We start from the raw sequence: 20,032 nt of genomic DNA, 5'->3' as shown, positions 1-20,032 counted from the left end.
AGCCCTATTCTTGGTCAGGAAAAACAGCTTCAGTGCATTACCAGTGAATTTACTATAGATTTACAGAATTGATAACTCAACAGTTTTAGAAAAACTAAAATAAGTCAATATATTTAGAATTTAGTTAAAAAAATGGTCAATCTTCCCAACAAGGCACAGGGGGATGTACAGTAGCCCTTGCATCCCTCTTAGAGAGCATCTGCATATCTGAATACATCTGCTGCTCTTCAATATCAAACTGTGGGAGCACAGTCGTCATGCAATTACAGCAGAGTGCAACATGGTGAAGTGGTGGAAGAACATAGCATATCAAAATCTCTCCAGAAAACAAAAAGACTGAATCTAAGATAAAAGTAATCTAGTACCATTAATCAAAGATATTAATAGGGAGATTTCAACCATATACAGTATTTATAATATCTGCAAAAATGATATTCAGCAATCACTTTCAAACAAACTATCCTATATCTTGAGTTAAATGTGCAATTAATAGCATTTGGGAGAGCAGGTTGACTTCTATACACACTTCTTTATAAAAAAACAAACACCTGAACTAGTTAGTTATTGCTATAGAAACGTGTTCAATCTAGCGTCTAAGGGTGGATGCTCCTGTGTTGGAGGACAGATGTTGAGACTGTCCAGTGGTATTAATGTATATATTAAATGCTGTACTGTTATTTTAAGAAATGAAAAGACATTACACAGTGCTAATTCCTCCCTAGTTTAAATGGGATCTGGATGACTGATCCATTTCCCCTGGTTCATCTCAAACCCCTCTCTAGTTCAGCAGACACTTTGAAAGGATCTCCAGAAGTCTTTGCAGAGCACTTGAACTTTAGCTTGCTTGAAAATGTCTCTGATTTCCTCATTTAAACCTGTGAACATCTTAACTCACTAACCTTGCCATCACTACCCTGACTGAAAGTACAGAATCACTACTTGTACTTTATTACATTATTCCTATAACCAGAGAAGCATTATCTGGCAAAAAAACAAGAACACAAGTTATTCAAAGTGACTATTGTTAAAGCTACATACAGTATGTTAAGCCTTTCCCTTTGTATCAGGCCTTCCTTTAACAACCAGTGTGAACTGAAGTCATTGTGGACAAAATATCACACATTGCTATCCAGGTGCTTAATGCTGATATGTTCTTGTCACTCGTCATCAACCCATTACGGTCTGGTTAATTGGATCAGTGCCATCCAAACTAGAGACTGGTTTGAATCAAAGCCCTTGTCTGTCCTTTTGCTTAAAATATTTACCCATGCAGGTACTGTTGTTATGAACAGTTTGTTCTTCTTATAATTAGAGCCTTACCAGAAGGCCTGTATAAAAGTTGAATAGAACCCCTTCAGAAAGAGAAGAGGAAATATCTACCACAGATTGAAGCTCTCACATCTCCACGTTGCCCTCTGAATATCACCTGCTTTATGATACTGAAAGTATAGGCCCTTTTCTCGGCTTCAAAAATAGCGTAAATCTACAAAGCCAAACCCTCAAATCACACTATTTGCTGCACAGAGTGAGACTTTCAATATAACCATAGTTGTATGGGCACTTGGAGCAAATAGCATTAAGCTTATGCAAAGGAAAAACGCCCCATTACATTCAGCCATGACAGATCCTCTTTGTTTTAACACATCTACAATATGTAGAAGCAGTGTTATTTTCTGTTCCTCTTTCTAAAGTAAAAACTACATCAGTTATTATATTGTACATTTCTTTTCCTGGAAGGTACAAAACAAATGGATTAGTTGGTTCGGTGAAAATGCATCATTAATGCTGCAGTAAAAAAACGGGCATTTTCTAATTCAAAGCATTTATATGTGGATAACATTTCTCATTTCCATAACAGTGGGGATGTCGTATTGACCAGTGAAAATGTGTCAAAAGGTAAAGGCTCTCAACTCAATATAAACATCTCCAAAAGCGCTCTTCATTCTGGTCGTACAGGACGCTCAACAGAAAAGAGCAGTCATCCAACTAATCTCGAGAAAGACCGCAAGAAGATCCAAAAAATAATTATATTAAAACAATTTGTATTACAATCTTTCGCAGTCAGGAGACCTCACAACAACAACAACAACAACTCCTTGGCCAATAAGGAGGATGTGCTTTAGATCATCTAATTTCCTCTGCTGTAATGGTGATTAAGGATTCAGTCCTATAGAGGGCGCTTCAGGCTAGAAAGGACCTCAGATTTCAATGCAGCATCGTGCTACTGCTAGCTTATAAATAATTAATATATCAGAAATCCAAAGTTTAATTTTTTCCATTTTCCTTCTTAGTATTAAAGAAAGAGGAAAAATAAAATAAGAAGGTTTATTGTTACACAAACCCCCTCCCCCTCTTCAGACAGTGTCGTTCAGAGTCTCCGTAGAGAGCCAGATCCTCGCCCCGTTCAGGAATTTGCTAATGGGGGTCCCATGGTTACCGCCGCGACACAGGTTACCCGTTGGAGAGAAGGGGAAGGAGGAGGTAAGGACGTCAGAAGGTGAAGGGGGGTCATGTGGGGAACTGGCCTTAAAATACATCCTCCTTTGGTCTGAGAGGGGCCCACTTGGGCTGGGGAGAGGCCCGTTGCCGGGACCACGTCCTTTATACTGCCTGAGCCGGTTCTGCAGAATCTCAATTTCGTCGACCAGTTGGGAGAGCTTGCGGTAAGCGGTGACGGGGCCTCCTTTGGGGATGCAGGCTTCAGGAACCCAGCGCAGGAAGTAGAGCTTCCAGAGAGCGAGGTGCGAGGGCACGAGCAGCGGGATGAGGAGGCCCTGCTGGTCCGTGGGGCGAGAGAACCAGTCTCTGAAGAAGCGCTCCGACGGGCTTTCGTCTTTAACGGGGGAGAAATCAGACCTCAGCTCCGACACCAGGGAGCCCCGCCGGGTCAACGTGTCTTCCCCGACCTTCGTCCCATTGCGCAGAGACGCAGGCATCCCTCGCAGCGTGTGGCTGTACGCCTTCTGTTGGAGGAAGGACACACTCGTTTAGTGGGAATCAACTAGAGCTATGTGACCATTTTTTCTTTATGTAACCATAAAATCTCAGTTGCAGTAATCAGAACTGCTGACTGGACGGATTGTTCATGTTAAACATTTACTCCATCAGGAATAGTGTGTATTTCAGCAAAATGCATATCATCAAATGGTCATATCTAACAGCCTGAAGCATAAGAGGGCAGAAGACAAAGCTGACCTATTTCGGAAATACCTACACATGATTATTGATCTTTTGACCTTCAAAAAAAGAAAGCTTTGGAGTTGTGGGCAACCTACATTATTTAGAAACTATAGAGGTATCTACAATGTATTTACACTCTAGATACCCAACCTGCAGAATAAAAATAAAACTTAAACATTAAAAATTAGGATAAAAATGTTCCTACTTCAAATAGTAAAAAAAGTAAATACAATTGTGATTTAAAGTTTTTACCGAATAACAGAAGTTTAAAACTTGTATGCAGACTTTAAAAAGTCCTTGCCGTTAAACCACCTTGCAACTTGTTTTCAACATGGCTGCAAACAACTAAACTGAGGTTGAAAGTCCACACTGTAATTCAAGTGTTGCTTATCGAAGGTAGTAAAAGACGGCATCTAAAACCATGTGCTGCTACTGCTGCTATAAAACCGTAAACTCAGTGTGTTGTGTACCTTTGTGCGTCTGAAGGTCTTCACTTCTCCATTCTGAACGCAGGCCGCTCCTTTGCCGACGTACATGGGGTTGTTGAAGAGGGTTTGGTCTTTGGGGGAGAACTGCTGCGACCAGTCCCAAACCGGAGGGAAGTACACAACCTGGTCTTCTCCGTGAGGGATGGCTTTATTCTTGGCAAAGTCCTGTCCAGCAAACACAAGGTTATTTATAATCTGGAAGTGTCAACAGTATTTTTCTGACCACAAGCTAAATGTGTTCTTATCTGTTAGAATACGTTGCACTCTTTCCAGTAAATGATCTGACACATGCAGAAGGACATTTCAGTCTTTGACATGAGAAAGTAAACCACAAAAACATGTTGCTTTGTTACACACTGTCACCTGGAATTATGACAAGTGCTTTCATTGGTCTTGGACCACTGAGTTTGGACATTCAGACATCTAATATAACCCCTTTAAACAAGCACAAATCAGAGGTTTGTGCATTGGTTATGTACACATCTTTTTATTAAGCAACAATAATTTAAAAAAAAATCATGTTCTCATTTCAACATCATTTAGGATCATGGCGGAATCCGTTGCATTTAGTGCAAAACATCGACATAACTACACTGTAGCTATGTACGAATGACAATAAAAGCCTTGAATCTTGTGTCTCTTACCATCAAGTGCTTAGCTTGCTGTTTGGAAGAGTTGAAGAGGAAAGTACTGAAGAGTGGGATCCACATGCTGTCACTCAGGACAGTCAGATAGGACTCTGTGAACTCGAACGCTGCCGGGTACTGGCTCATCATCTGCGACACGCAGTCCAGGAACAGCAAGAACAGCGGGGACTGGAGAGAGAGAGAGAGAGAGAGAGAGAGAGAGAGAGTGGGAGAAAAACATGTAGGAAGCGTTAGTGTCTTGGCATTTATATTAGATCGGAGTTGGTTTTAAACTGTCTGACAAATACCTCGTCTTTGTCATTCTTCTTTAAGTGGTTGCATCTGTCTAAGAAGCGATGGCCAGCCATCACCCACTCCTTCTGCACCAAACTCTGAAAGCCAACGAGGCTGCGATAGTGAGGGTCCAACATGAGCTGCACCAGGGAGGACACCACACAGTTCAGGTCTCTGTCCTCCTCCTCTGTACAGGGAGAACAAATACAGATTCAAAGAGTTTTACACCTGCTGTTGGATGAAATTGAAATGTTCAAAGTCACGTTGCTACAATATCACAATCAATGGATCAGGAAAATCTAAAGTGAAGTTCACCATCATGCAATAAAGTAAAGAAAATATGCGGTTGCTAAGTTTACCTTGAAGAATGACTGAAGCATTCTTTCCATCCAGCTGGTACACTATCTCTGCTGAGTGCTTCAGGAAAGCCCTGCAGTCACAAACAGGAGATAAATGTCCATTCATTTTCACACACAATGTATTTCCAATGATACAGCATAATTACATTAGTTGGATAACTTAAACAGTAAAAAAAGGATGTGTTCGTTAACCTTAACTTAGACTGTCAATACAAATTGTTTGTGAAGGGCTGTTATGTTCCAGATGGAATTATAAAGTTAAAACGAACATCACACCAGCATAATATTTCAATTTTTAATAAAGTTTATAAAGACTCAGGTTGTTTACATACCTCACATACTCCAGCCATCTTGAGTTTTCAATAGATGAGAACCACCTCTCGTCTGACTCCTCAAAATGATCTGCACACAATCAAAACACTTAAAAACATCTACAAAACTATACACAAGTATGAGAAGAAATGTTCCCATTTGAAAAAAAGGTACATTTTGATGTATTTCACACGTATACACAGGTATATGGAGATGCAGATTGACTGTGATTCGGCTCACCTATGACGCAGATCTGCCTGACTTTGACAAAACCACTCTGGATGTCCTGGATGTTGGGCAGACACTTGTCCAGATCTGACCTGAGGACTTCACTGCGCTGTGGGTGGCTTTTTGTGATGGCAGTGAAGACCCTACCACAAAACACGAGAGGTCTTAAAACAGCAATGGCAACATCTCTGCAATACATCATCATCATTGATATATTTATATAGAACTTTAGCATATTCAACGTCATTACCAAATACCTGTACCAAATAATACCGGTTAAGATTTTTATCAAAATGAGATGAAACTTAAATGTTTTCCACTAGTGCAGTTCAACATGACTGTTTTTGGATTCCAGATTCCACACTTAATAGACATTTTGAAATCTGAATAAAGTAAAGGAGTTGGTGTACTTCTGATCGATCCTCCTCTGCTGCAATGGATCACTTATGACGGCCATGCGGACCAGAGCACTTCCATTTGGATGATTCCAGCACCAGAGCTACAAGGACAGAAATTAATCAGCAAATAAAAGGGATGCTAAAGTTTATTCAACTGGTGTACAACAGATAGTTATTAGTCTATTAGTGTTCCTATATGTGCTGTTACAATTACATTATAAGCCTAATAATAAATAGAGATAAATGAAGTTGTACTAAGCAAAGCTCGGCAACCTACGGAGCCCCCTAGGGGACATGGAGAAGAAAAAATAATGTGTTTGAAAAAAAAAAAATGTTTGCGAGATCTCGCAATAGAGGCGAAGTCCCTCCCTTTCCGGGGGACCTCCATGGGACCCTATTTCGCAAAATTATGTATTGAAGTCAATGGCGAGAGTATGTTATCTTTCGATCCCGTTTAATGGTGCCACGAATTACACATATGATGTTTGTCAATTTAAAAGATAATTTTGCAAGTAAAAAAAAAAATGTTTTGCCGTAAAACTTTGAAGTAAGACTTTTTTTTTTGAAACCGCTCAATGAACTGCATCTCTGGTCTCGCACAACAACACACATCACCAAGATGGCCGTCACTACTGTCTTGCCAAACAAGGGATTGCCTACCCTCACTATCACCACAATGAAACACGTCCAGAAGAATGTCATGCAAAGCTGCCTGCCTGCCTGCCTGCCTGCCTGCCTGCCTGCCTGCGATTCTCCCTGAACTGCCTGATCTTTTTAATGTTCAATGTTAACCATTTGTGCAGATAGCATGAAGTAGAAAAGATCTCTGATGCTAATGTGGCGTTAGCGTTAGCATAGATGAGAGTAACACATGAGTCACTTCCGGGCAAAAATTACAGCTCCGCCGACTTTTGGGGGAAAACAAAGCTGTCATTTGAATGGCGGTCAATTCAAATTCTGAAGTTTTTGCCAATCCGATCAGAAATTTAAGAAAACTGTGGATTTTTGGATCTTCAAAGAGCCCGATTACAATGGCCAGACAGGCAAACAATGTGCAGCTGGAGGAGAGAGGAGTGCTTAGGGGCCGTCTACAAACTGCTACGCCGAAAATATATACTTGTAGAAAAATTCAATAACTTCATTTTTTTAAGATGAGGTGCTACCAAAATCTCTTAACACATCAATGGTTATGTTGTTCTTACAGTATAACACCTATTTTGAATATGTCCCCTCGCTCTGAGTGTTCTCTTGAGGTGTCTTTCACTTATGTGAAACTCGTGCCTATTGCCAAGCACTGATGTTATATCTTTATATTTAAGGCCAAGCTCAAAGTAAAAATCGATGAACCTGTGTTGCCGAACTGACCCGGAAGTACATTGAGCTAAATCAAGCCCCCAGGAAGTGCGCCGGACTCTTTGCCAAAAATTAATTGTGTCCAAACGGCGGTACTACAATTTCCGTATCAGTCCGTGACGTCACTAGGCCCAGAAACACTTTTTCCCATTGACTAACATGGGGAAAGAGACGTCTTTAAATCAGTGGATACTTTTTTTTTTAAACTAAATAAACTACCCAGTATGAACAATTTTATAGCCCTTATTAGAATCATTAAGTCCTTAAAGTTGTAAAATGCACTAAAAGCCAAATCTAGATTTATTGTATCTCTCCATTCATTCTAGTGAGCCGAGAGTGGGAGCTTAGGAGGCGGGGCTTAAGGGGCGCATGCTCTATGACTGCACATACGGGTTCTTCTGCCGTGGCAGCCAGGCTTGATGGACAATCTGTGACGTTTCGCTCTCTCAAAAGTTGGGCCATTTTGCCTTCATTTTGCGCCAATGAGCAGCTTTCATAGGAAAGAACGAGACCCCGCCTCCCACGCTGTATCCAGTTCTTATTATACATCCATGAGCTAAATGAAAAGTGTTGCGGCACAGTGTTAATGCAGATATCAGAAAACTCACAGGGATGCGCTGGTCAGTGAAGAATACGGAATACTTCTTTAGATCCTCGTCTGCCAGAGAGACCGGGACCACAATGTACTCTGGGAGACTAACAGGAAGAGTGAGAGAAAGAGGTTTGTTATACAGGAATCAAAGACCAAGGCACCATTAAATAAAACAATTTCAATTATATTGTTAGAAAGACATACAAATAAGTCAAAGTGTTTCGCCTCTTGCCATACCATCATATTTAAGGTAGTAAAAGCCATGATTGTATTGTTACTAACCATTTAACACTGGGTTTGCTGGGCCTGTAACAAATATCTGAACTGCTGAGAAGCTTTTATAGTGAGTTTCTTTTATTCAGTTTCCCCTCATATACTTAAACCGAGTAGAGTGTGAGTATTGTTTTTAGCCCCATGTTATGTGTACTGCTTTTTGCAAACTACCATTATGCAATTTGTAGTCCATTTAACACAGTACAATCCTTACTTCAAACCCACCATGATGTCACCACTGAACTCCGATGAATAGCATGTATTGTTAAAAGCAGACCTGCATGTTACACCGAGACATTCAGTTTTTTTTCTTGAGTCTCGTATGAAGCAAGGAAAAAAGGCCTACAGTGTAAATATACTGTCTTGCCAAAACATACTAGGTATGAGTAGAGGGGACATTTAGTGCATTCAACAGCTAAGGCCAAGTGAGGGAACTACAGACATGCTCTGCCTATACTGCTGGTGAATAGCAAGCATCAAACAACACAAGCTGAAAACCTTTGTGAGATGGCAAAGCCCTCGTTGATGGAGCACACTCTCCACTCTGATGCTCCTGTTCTCTTGATCTCCCGATCCAGGTCCGAGGGGCGGTCAAATATGGGGGTCCGTAATCCTTCACGTGGGGTGGAACCATTGACTCGCTCCCCTGGAAATACACATACATGAATATACAAAGATAACAGTAAAAAAAGAACTTGCTATGTCTTAAAGGTCACCTATTGTGCAAAATCCACTTTTTCATGTCTTTTATACATAAAGATATCCCCCCCTCTGTGTAAAGAGATTCTGAAAGCTTCAGGAAAAAAGATTCGCTCACTTTTTGTCCTGATCCATTTATATGACTGAAAATGAGCGAATCAGATTTTGGCCACTTTATGATATCATAACGTTTTTTTGGCTTGTGTCACCATTAGCCAATCACCAACCAAGGTAACCCACCCCCCCCACCACCACCTTATCACCTGAATCTCCTCCTAGAGCACCATTGGGTTCTTTTTAACCAAATATCTCTCAGAGGGGCGTGGGGAGTGGCTCCTTATTTTCATCTAAAGTAACAGACAGAGAATCAGCTCTTTTGAAACAGGGCTGAAACAGAGGGGATTATGGGATGCTACTATGCATGATCTGTTTGGTATTTGGAGCCAAACACTTGAGAGACATGTTTTGTATATATCTGAGACCTGGAATATATTGATGAAAAACAGTGTAATAGGGGACCTTTAAAGAAACAATAAAATAAATTTGACATGCTACTCTATATGCCTACCTTTAGATTCATGATAGCGCCGCCCTTGGTACTCAAAGCCAAACAGCAGTTGAAGATCAGCTGGGTGGGAATAGTGGGCAATAGCAAGGCAAACCTGGAATAAAAGGGAGAAAAATAAGTATTGGACATGCACAATACAAAACAATATGATTAAACATGAATGGAGGAATAAATTAAACATTACGTTTCAGCTTCCAATCTCAGAAACACTCAGAGGTCTAAAAGTGAGGAATATCTTTTAGTCATACAAAAAGAAGAACAAGTGAAACCTGGGAAAGAAAATGTTTAACACTCAGCCTACGGCCCTGGGTTAACAGGAAGCTCACTGTGGCTCCACTGGAGTCACACAAAGCCTGCCATTCAGGAGAGGACACAAAAAAGGTAGGTGTGTGTGTGTGTGTGTGTGTGTGTGTGTGTGTGTGTGTGTGTGTGTGTGTGTGTGTGTGTGTGTGTGTGTGTGTGTGTGTGTGTAGTCAAGGCTGCTCTCAACTCTGTAATTTCCTATGGCAAAATAAGCTATTATAGGTTGGGTATGTCACCAAGAAAAAGAAAAAAAGAACTGAGCCTGGTTTTAGGTTCACACTGTAATTATATACATGGTGTCCATAAATACACCCACAAGTAGTGAGGGGGGGCAGACTCATTTTCTATTTTCAGTGCTCTATTCATAATCATCCCTGCAGATTAGGTTGTAAGCAGCAGAGTATGGGCTCAGAACAGTCTCATAATACACACATGCACACAGAAGGATTCACACTTGTATTTCATGATCCGCAAAAGGATTCACACTTGTATTTCATGATCCGCAAAAGGATTCACACTTGTATTTCCGGATCCACACTTGTGTTTTTCAATGCACACACAAATGTGTTCCGTTTCATATACATTTAAATAAAATCCAAATACAGAAAAAAGTTTTACATATGTATTTTTGGTCCTCACATATTTGTTTTCCGTTTAAACCCTCTGAACCTGCAAACACAAACCGCTTTCTGTGCACGGATCGCTGTGCATTCGTCTGTGGGTTTTTTGAGAATCCCCTGACGGTCAGCCGATTTGTACTTGTAATGTTTTCTATCTATAGCCAATCAGATGTCTCCTCAATTCTAAGCTAATCACATGAGCGCGCACCCACGAGGGTATGATTTCTTGCGTTCATGACACTTCATATACGCATTTTGCGCTGTCCGGTCAGCTCGCTAAACAGAGGGCGGAGCTTCAGGTGATCATGCAGAGCTGCGTGTCTCCGTCAGACTCAGCAGCTGATCTGATCTCTCTCTCGCGTCCGGTTATACTTCACTCGCGTTTATGTCCATATCGATCAGATCCAGCTCTCCTGATCGGCCTTTATAGAGAGCACCGATCAAACTATTTAGAGTGAATATCGGCCGATAATGATTCCCTGTTGAAAGTTCACTGTCTAGCACTGGCTTCGTAGTGCACTGATCGGTTAGGCTAAGCTAACCCGTTAGCTGCTCCCTCCACACTCACAACAACTTCATACAGACATATAAAGCAGCTGTATTCGTCATACAGGAAACACACATTTAGAACGGTTTTGCCTGCCGTTTTTGTGTCCAAGCATTCATCAATGGTTTGGAAAGTGGCGCTGTAGCTTAATAATATTAAGGCTTGTATTTGCGTGCATTTCCTGTTCGGAAAGTGGCAATTGTACTGAGAGTGGAGGTGTCCTGAGATTAGCGCCTGCAGGCAGGCTCCATGGACCTGTCAGCTCCGGACTGCGCAAAATGCGTACATGAAGTGCTACGTCATGAACGCAAGAAATCTACCCTCGTGGGGGCGCGCTCATGTGATTGGCTTAGAATTGAGGAGACATCTGATTGGCTATAGATAGAAAACATTACAAGTACGAATCGGCTGACCATCAGGGGAATCTCAAAAAACCCACACACGAATGCACAGCGATCCGTGCACAGAAAGCGGTTTGTGTTTGCAGGTTCAGAGGTTTTAAACGGAAAACAAATATGTGTGGATCAAAAATACATATGTAAAACTTTTTTCTGTATTTGGATTTTATTTACATGTATATGAAACGGAACACATTGTGTGTGCATTGAAAAACACAAGTGTGGATCCGGAAATGGGAATCCTTCTGTGTGCATGTATGTATTATTATGAGACTGTTCTGAGCCCATAGCAGAGTCAAACAAATAAAGAGCCTGCTGTATTTTTTAAATGAATTCAAAAGGGACTCGTAACACCGCTGGTCATAAAACTGTTTGATGCATACTGTTAGCCAAATGTGCTGCAGGTATTTGCTGTGGAGCTCCAAGTCCTCTAATACCTACACAACAATTGCTCCCAGATGACAGGGGAGGAGATCAGCCATGCAACTATGTACATTCACACTCAGGCCCTTTTCACTGGCACACTGTCGAGAGATATTCAGCTGCCTGACTCTCAGGGGCTGTGTAGTGAGGCTGGGGGAAGCCAAGAGCTCCTGGAGACATTTGTGTACATAATTAACAAATACACATGTATTTACAGAACACTTACAATTGCAGATAAACCAAATAAAGAATGTTTGTTTTCTTACTTTTGGCTATGTCTGGAGTTTGTTGGTGATACCTTGGTGAGAGATCACATGTTCCTAGGGTCTGGAAGGTTGTTGAAACCTTCTTAGTTTATATGTATTTGCAACAATTAATTTTTCTTGGCTGATTCTTGTTTCTGAACTTGAATACAAACTTTTTTAAATTTTCACAGAAAAATGTAATATTAGCTGTATGTCTTTATAAAACATGACTAAACGACTTACATTTTCTCTGGTCTAAGAGGTCAGTAAAGCCTGCATTGCTGCTGGTTACCACAACAGCTCAACTCACAAAACAACTGGCTGATGAAACTAAGGAAATGCATGTTTTCTTGGCCTTTAAGGCACTTTCACCAATTTCTGTGATGGTACATTATTTTAGCTGGATTAAAAAAGGTAAAGCCTCGACATGATTGGTCGCTGTATCTGCATTACAAGGACTTCCTTTCATTTATAATGTGTGCAACTATCTAACTACCGCACTATCCATCCCCTAAACATCCAAACATATCAATATATCCTGGCATTTATATAAAACAGATCTCTAAACTGGTGTGAAGATTGAATCATCTGTCCATCTACTCTCTGTGCAGGAGATGAGTCAGAGTCACGCTGCCAGTCGTTCCAACAATCAGGATCATTCTCAGTTTCCTTGGCTTGAATAAGCATTGTTCTCAATGTCTCTTACTCATTGCGGGGCTAATGGCCACACTGAAATGCATTTAGAGAAGTGAATTGTTTCTATATAGATGGAGGGAGTGAGAAAGTGGCACATCAAAGTTTTAAAGATATAAATATCTTTGTCACTGAGGAAGTGGTCGTGAGTGTGTGTTTGTATTGAGCTCAGAGTCAGGAAAGGAAAAGTTTGGTCAGCAACAGTGAATGGATAAGGGACACCGAGAAAAGGAGAACGGATGATTAATACTGAGCAATTAGTCACTTGGAGGTAGGGCATTAGGATGTTAAAGACAATATGTGTAATCTGAATGCATTCTTTAAAATTGTGGCACGTATAAATCCAGTGGGCCCATGACTCACCTTTTTGGCCCCCTCAGGCCCAGCCTCGCCAAAGCAGAACCTTATGATGCGCAGGTCTTTGCAGTAGAGGATGAGCTCCGTCGGGTTAAACTTCAGCTTCTGGTTTGACCCCAACACTTTCTTCTTCCCTTTTGTATCATTAACTGACAGGAACAAACAAACACAACAGATGAATGCAATTTCCAATGATTAGAGATGCAAAATAAGAGCTTGGCAACAAATTCTAGAAAAAAACATTAGAAGCAGCTTGGATGAGCTTGACCAAATATTTAATGTTCATCCTATAATCATCAAATTACAGGAAAAGTGATGCACTATTACTACTATAACAGTTAGCAATGAACTTCAACTAAAGATATGCCATTGTGGATTACACTTGACATTCATTCATTTCAATATGAAGCTACATAATATTTGGGACTTTGGCAGGGATACCATACCACCTGACCCTGACAATAAGATATTGTGTGAAAGCATCAGCAAAACATATTCATGTTTGATTATATTTGTATCTTATTCTTTATGCTCCCATACTTGTGCAAATTCCACAATGATAATAGTGTCTTCAGTAGCAGTTTAAAAACAAGCCTCGTGCCTCACCACTGTAACACAACAAAGCGCGCTCTGGGCAGTTGCCCTTGCAGTGTCAGCAATCGATGCAATGTGATACATAAACACGGCTAATCCCCGCCCTGCTGCGCTGCCACTAAACACTGCCTGAGCTGTGACATCACTTGTTATCAGATCACTGAGCAGGAAAGAGCAACAAACGACATCAGTCCACCAAGCTGTCAAACATTGATAAGGGAGCAATCTGACTTTATTCTGATTGTAGATCACTCTTGTAGAATGACTTGTTTAAGATGCTAAGTGTTCCTTTTAAAGCAGTCGGCTGAGTACAAGTTTTAATCTGCTTAATACAGTTTCGAATGCTAAGACTAGCTTTCTTTTCTGTCGTGTTTATCATTTGGACACCAATAGTTTGGGGTATATTGTCAAGTGATTAAACAAAATTATAATAGATTAATAACAAATAACAAACCTGCAAAAAAAGACAATGTTGGCCAGAAATGTGATGTGACACCAGACGTACCTGTTACTACTTGCTCCAGACAGGTGAGGGGTATGTCGTGATCTCCAAGCAGGAGGTGGGACAGCTGGGACTTCTGTGGCAAACAACGGGAAAAAGTGACAGGTAGAAGTTATATTCATGACACCCATGACACGCTGAAACATTATCTGAAATACTGGTGGGTAGATTGAGTAGATCCCCTTAAGACTGAGACATGTTTTCATGTAAACAATCTTCCGCATAGCTGGGTATGACGTCTGTCTCACTTCTCGTGCGATATCACTGACAATGCAGGGCAGGAAAGTACACAAGTCTTCCTTCCTCTTTGCCAGCTGCACAAGCAAGCCAACATGGCTATAGAAATACACATGTTAAAGCTATTCTGCAGTAGGCTGGGGCAGTAATACATTCAACAAATGTAAAGCTAAAACTGTAGCCAATGGAAGCCAAGTCTTCGACTAAGACTAAATATTTAAAAAAGGACACAAATACCTGTTTGGAAGAGGCATCTTGAGGGATGAAGGAGACCTTGAAGTTGGTGCAGATCAACTTCCCCCAAAGGTCGTCCTGGCTGCTCTCAGCGCTGATGCATTTCCTCACAAAGTTCACTTCATTAACTACAATCTCCCCTGGTGACAAGCACATGAGATAAAAAGTCAGTGTAAAATCTGAAGTGTTCAACTACAGAGTTCAAGGGAGAGTAGAGTACATTAAGTGAGTTAACCCCATAAATGACATGTAGATAAATAAGACTTGCTGAACATAAATTCAACCTTACCAGGCTAAAATGTTGTATGTGCGATCATTTATTAAAATTGCTCATTTATTACCGTTTTAGTTATTTATTATCCTGCTTGTGATTCGTAAAATATAACCCAACCCCACTGGTATCGTCCATCTTCATACCCTCATCTTTTCTGTTTTCTATTTGTACATTTAACCAAGTAGTAGAGCATCAATACATACAACAATTATATTACATATTTATTCTATTTAAAAACAAGTTCATTCTTGTTATCCATCCATTTGAGACGGTGAAATTGACAATAAACGCACTTGTAAACTGGTCATGTAAGGATATGTTGCAAAACAACGTTGATGTGATGATACGTTGGACAGCAACATGCAAGTCATAGAATTGACTTACGCTTTAGGCATATCTTTTCAAATAAATAGTCTCATATCTTAACATGACCACAAAACAGTTAATGCTGCAGTAAAAAGTTGCCCCAGGGATGTTCAAAGCATGAGAGCAGAGGCAGCAGGGTGGAGTCCTGCAGTCACATCAAAGGACTGTCTCAAAGTAACACACACACAGTAAGTTCAAAACATATCAGCTGATCATGAAAACTGTTCCTGTGTCTGGCTCCAAAATCAAGATGCAAAAGGAGAGATACCCCTTCAATGGTAAAAGCTACATAGAAATGAATAGAAATACTTTTTTAACAACCATTTACCAGGTGCTTTATAAATGTTATTCATGTCGACCGCAACGGAAACAAAATACAAGTATGGCAGGTTTGCAAATGAGGATTTTTTCTAAGGAGCGGCCATGAGGAAACGTTTATAATATGTAAAACTGACATACAGCTTATGTTGTCTTACTTTTATAGATGACATCACTGTATATTCACTCAAAGTAACACTCTGCTAAGGGTGTGTTGAGCCTCTCCCATGAAGCTCCCAAATCAACAGCTGGGACCAGAATAAAACACTGAAATGGAGAATTTCCTGGCACTCCTGTTAATTCACTAGGCTCACTTAGGACCTTGATGTCATAGGGGAAAAATGTGCATTGCTTAACTCCTTTTTCTAAATCCACTTTTATGATAAGAGCTTTAAAGTGTTCTGTAAAACGGCAACGTCTTACAACAGAGAGGTGGGAAACGCCACACATAAACGGTGCTGCAAAGGGCACTAAACTGACGCCTGTGCAAATATAACTGGCAGGATGTTTCTAAATCCTCATGGGAGGGTGTATCGTGAGAATTTGTAACCCTTTGGTAAAGCCGACTCCACTTACGAGAATGACAAAATAAACTTACCTTGAAGTAACTTTGGCTCCAGCTTTTTAATAGGTGGTTCAAAAGTTTTCTTCACATCAGTCTGGGTCAAAAAGTAAAAATGACATGCAAGTTAGATACAAAATATTCTCTAGCAACATGCCTAGGATTTAAGTTGACAATGGATGCACGTTGAACAACCTGACAGCTGTTATGATTGGTTTTGTTGAATTAACGTTGCATAAACAGTTGCACCATGCTGTTGCAATCTGTTAACTAAACTAGAAGGAACCAAAGATACACAGCAGTCAACTCATGCTATTAATACTGTATCCCCAAATACTGCTCAGACCTGCAGATACACACACACTCATGTGTTTTTCATTGGTGGCTCGACTCAAGCACACTGATTAACAGTAAATGATGACTTTGAGTTTAAAGTGCTGACTTTCAGCTTTGAAAGTGTTAAGGGTGGAAGAATATAGGACGATAGTAGTTTTTACATTTTTAGTATTATGTATAGAAAAGGTTACAGTTTATACACAGTACATTAGTTGTGTTTGATCACACACAAAATGATTGTTTTATTATTTACAATGTAATGGGCTGTACACACTACACAGCCAAAACAAAGTCAGAAACTAGGCCTACGCAGTACATGAAAAAGCTACAATGAAATGGTCAAAGTATATTTTGTTTAATAGGAAAGTGTTGGAATTTAACAAAAACAAAACATCCGGTAAGATAGTGTAAAGGCCACTAATTTAAACTGAATCTTGATTTAGTGAATAAGTATTATTTCTCATAAACGTACAATCACTATAATGTATCTTGTGCAGTAAATCCTAGATTTACTTGGACACAAATAAACGTAATCTGTATATATTTTTATTTAGTTTGACATGTTTAATTGATTGACAACACAAGAGCATAACAAAAGGATTATTTGATACTAGAATACATATATTGACACATTTATTCTTTAAAAATGGTTTATGTTTTTCAAAACCTTAATTCAAAGCACTTCCCAACTGTTGACCATGCTAGGCCAAACACTGGTTATGCTTGGGAGTTTGGACCAGTATCTGTGAGCAAAGCTTTGACTTTCTGTGTGGAAAAGCGCATAAACATGTAGGCAATACAAGGCCAGTGACAGCCCATTTCTCACACACTGGTGCCACATTCTGTTTGGAACCTATTCTCCATACCGGTATCAGATTCCCCCATAAAGTTTCAATTCTCCAAATTAAAAAGAAGTAGGTGCAAACTTTTGCTTGTTTTGCAATGTCTTAAACTAACAATTAAAACTTGTTTTTAGTGTTTGTTGATTCTAAACAACCAGTGGTGTAAACTAACTAAGTACATTTACTCAAGTACTGTAATTTTTGAGATACTTGTACTTTACTTGAGTATTTACATGTGTTGCTACTTAGTGCTTCTACCCCACTACAATTCAGAGTTTAATTGTCTACTTTTACTCCACTACATTTAATAAATACCTTTAGTTACTTTTCACATTATATTCAACACTTAAAATAGGACTTTAGTTACACCTGGAGTAACATTCATAAGCTACCCTTCAGCATACAGAGTAATTGAAACTATCGGCACTTTTATCAGCTTTGTTAAAACACATTACTGCATCAATACTTATAATCAAAACATATCATTTATATTATTCTGAAATAGCCCGATTTGCATAATGAGTATTTATTTTGATGCTGATACTTTTGTACTTTTTTAACCCTAACATTTACAATGCAGGAACTATACTTGTAACAAAGTATTCCTAAACTCTTGCAGTTCTACTTTTACTTTGGTACCAGTTTTGAGCACTTCTCCTTCCCTTGTAAACAACACAGCAGCAAGTGAGGCTGCATACAGATTGTTATCTCTTCTTCTAATCACAACCACACGTTACATATATACTTTCCTTCCGCAGCCACACCGCAGTCACGAAAACCTAAGCCTAAATGAATTCAAACTTTAATTTGACACTGTCTCGGTACGATGCACAAAAGTTTACTTTGCTGTTATCACTCTGAAGCAAAAAAGACATACCTGAACGGGAGGAAGATAACTCTTGAAGGTTGGTTTCATGGGTTTGACAGAAAACATTGTTTATGTCCGCCCTCAGCAGTTGGCTGTTTCCAGTGGAAAAAAACAACAACCCAAAAGGAGCCTTCAATAAAGTTTAGTCAGCTGAGTAAATCCGACACCTCCCTGTGTAAAATATTCATCGAGACGAGCCAGGCGCACGACGGCACTCCTCCATGTCGATAAACTGTCAGGGAGCAGATTATGTAGCTGGGAAAAGTTGACAGGAGTTAACGTTGAGACGTCGGTGTTAGCTTCGCTAGCTAGCTAGCATAAAGTACTTTATGAAGTTTATAAATGTTGTTCCCACGCAGATATAAAAGAACGGAAAAATAATGCATATGCGTCGGTCGAATGTCTACATTTTCTTTCCACCTGTTACTGCACTAGCTACCCTCAGGGACTTCCTGAATGTCTAACTGATACAGACAAACGCAGAACCTGATGCTGTAAGGACTTAACGGCCATGTTTATAAAGAGGACCTGCCCTACTTCCGGGCTCCGCTGCTCAGCTCTACTTTTCGTACCGATACTTTCAAACTTGAGGTACTCTGCACACCTTCTTAGCTAAATTAATATACACTACTGTACATTATATACAATATTTATAACTTCTTCATATGAGATATAAAAAAAGATTGATTTGTGTTAGTTTACCTTGATCAAGTACACCACACATGGACTACAACTCCCACGAGACATTGTCAGAGTTAGCGGCTTAAGTGCGTAATTCGGTCATCTTTTTCTTTACAGTTATTTTATGTACACAACTATGTAAACTTTTAATAACAGGATCATTACATTTATAATTTGTATAGTCAGACACAAACCACTGGAAATAATATACATATTGAAACCCAACCCAACCCATATTTTAGAACAGAGTGATATACAAAAATAAACAAGATTTAAAAAAAGTTGTTATATTATGCTTATGTTCAAGTAAAAAATATATATCAGCCCATCATTGAAAACAGGATTTTTTAGGTTCTTATTTGAAGAGAAATACATTGGTAGATGATATGCACTAGGTGGCAATATTGTTTCATTAAGGACAGACAATTGCTAATAAACAGACTCAAATGAACTATTCATTGTTGCCTCACACACTTCAGTGTCCTTAACCTAATCTCAATTGTTCTATTTCAAATCTATTGCGAGTGCATTTAAACTCAACTTGAAATGCATTTATAACTACTCAAAAGCAAAGCAAAATATTTTAAGAGTTTACATTTTTCATGAATTAATTCTGAAAAATTATGGTATAGAGAGAAAAGAGTATAGTTAATATTTGTCCTTATTTTCTAAAAATAGAGAGGCCAAGCTGTTATCACAGATCTATGTCATCAATCTTCTGAGATAATTGTGAAAATGAATAAATGTGGCAGGATGAATGAATACAATTAACGAAACTGATAATGTCCAATATTGAATACCTTCAAGACATTATTAAAACATAAAAAATAAAAACTGGCCAAGATTTTCAAATAATTTTATATTTTCTGTCAGGCCGAAAACTTCCACTTGGTGGTGACAAACCACTGCACATTTGGCATCACCAACACTCTATGAAGCATTCCTTGTTTATCTATTAATCATAATACATTATAACAGCTCTGTTTGTTTCCTCGTCTAACTAACATGTCTTACCGTCTGTCAATACAAGTTCAGGAGACAAGAGCTTCATGTTGTAGTGAGTATTCACATTGGTTCCCACCGGGCTATATTATATTGTCTTAATATTTATCTTAGATGTAAAAGTAAAGGTGTATTTAGAATAAGACTTAGATATGACACACACACACACACACACACACACACACACACACACACACACACACACACACACACACACACACACACACACACACACACACACACACACACAGTGTGCCTAC

General features: G+C 39.5%; 1 protein-coding gene across 1 annotated transcript; it reads right to left on the bottom strand.

Annotated features, from left to right (window-relative positions):
- Nucleotides 1-519: 519 nt before the first annotated feature.
- On the bottom strand, nucleotides 520-18,620 carry mtmr10 (myotubularin related protein 10). The gene is made up of 16 exons (XM_010788012.1): nucleotides 18,099-18,620; nucleotides 16,080-16,140; nucleotides 14,527-14,663; nucleotides 14,056-14,128; nucleotides 12,963-13,105; nucleotides 9,371-9,464; nucleotides 8,602-8,749; nucleotides 7,847-7,934; nucleotides 5,898-5,986; nucleotides 5,500-5,630; nucleotides 5,280-5,349; nucleotides 4,948-5,018; nucleotides 4,603-4,775; nucleotides 4,313-4,483; nucleotides 3,651-3,833; nucleotides 520-2,963 (listed from the first exon to the last, which is right to left on the bottom strand). Exons 1-16 carry the CDS (start codon nucleotides 18,153-18,155, stop codon nucleotides 2,355-2,357), a joined length of 2,298 nt encoding a protein of 765 aa, XP_010786314.1. The 5' UTR covers nucleotides 18,156-18,620; the 3' UTR covers nucleotides 520-2,354.
- Between the last annotated feature and the right edge of the window lie 1,412 nt (nucleotides 18,621-20,032).

The sequence above is a fragment of the Notothenia coriiceps genome, unplaced genomic scaffold, assembly GCF_000735185.1.
Source record: "Notothenia coriiceps isolate Sejong01 unplaced genomic scaffold, NC01 NC01_scaffold00031495, whole genome shotgun sequence".
Taxonomy (NCBI): Eukaryota; Metazoa; Chordata; class Actinopteri; order Perciformes; family Nototheniidae; genus Notothenia; species Notothenia coriiceps.
Note: the sequence above shows the minus strand (reverse complement) of the source record. Positions and strands in the feature narration are given on the sequence as shown.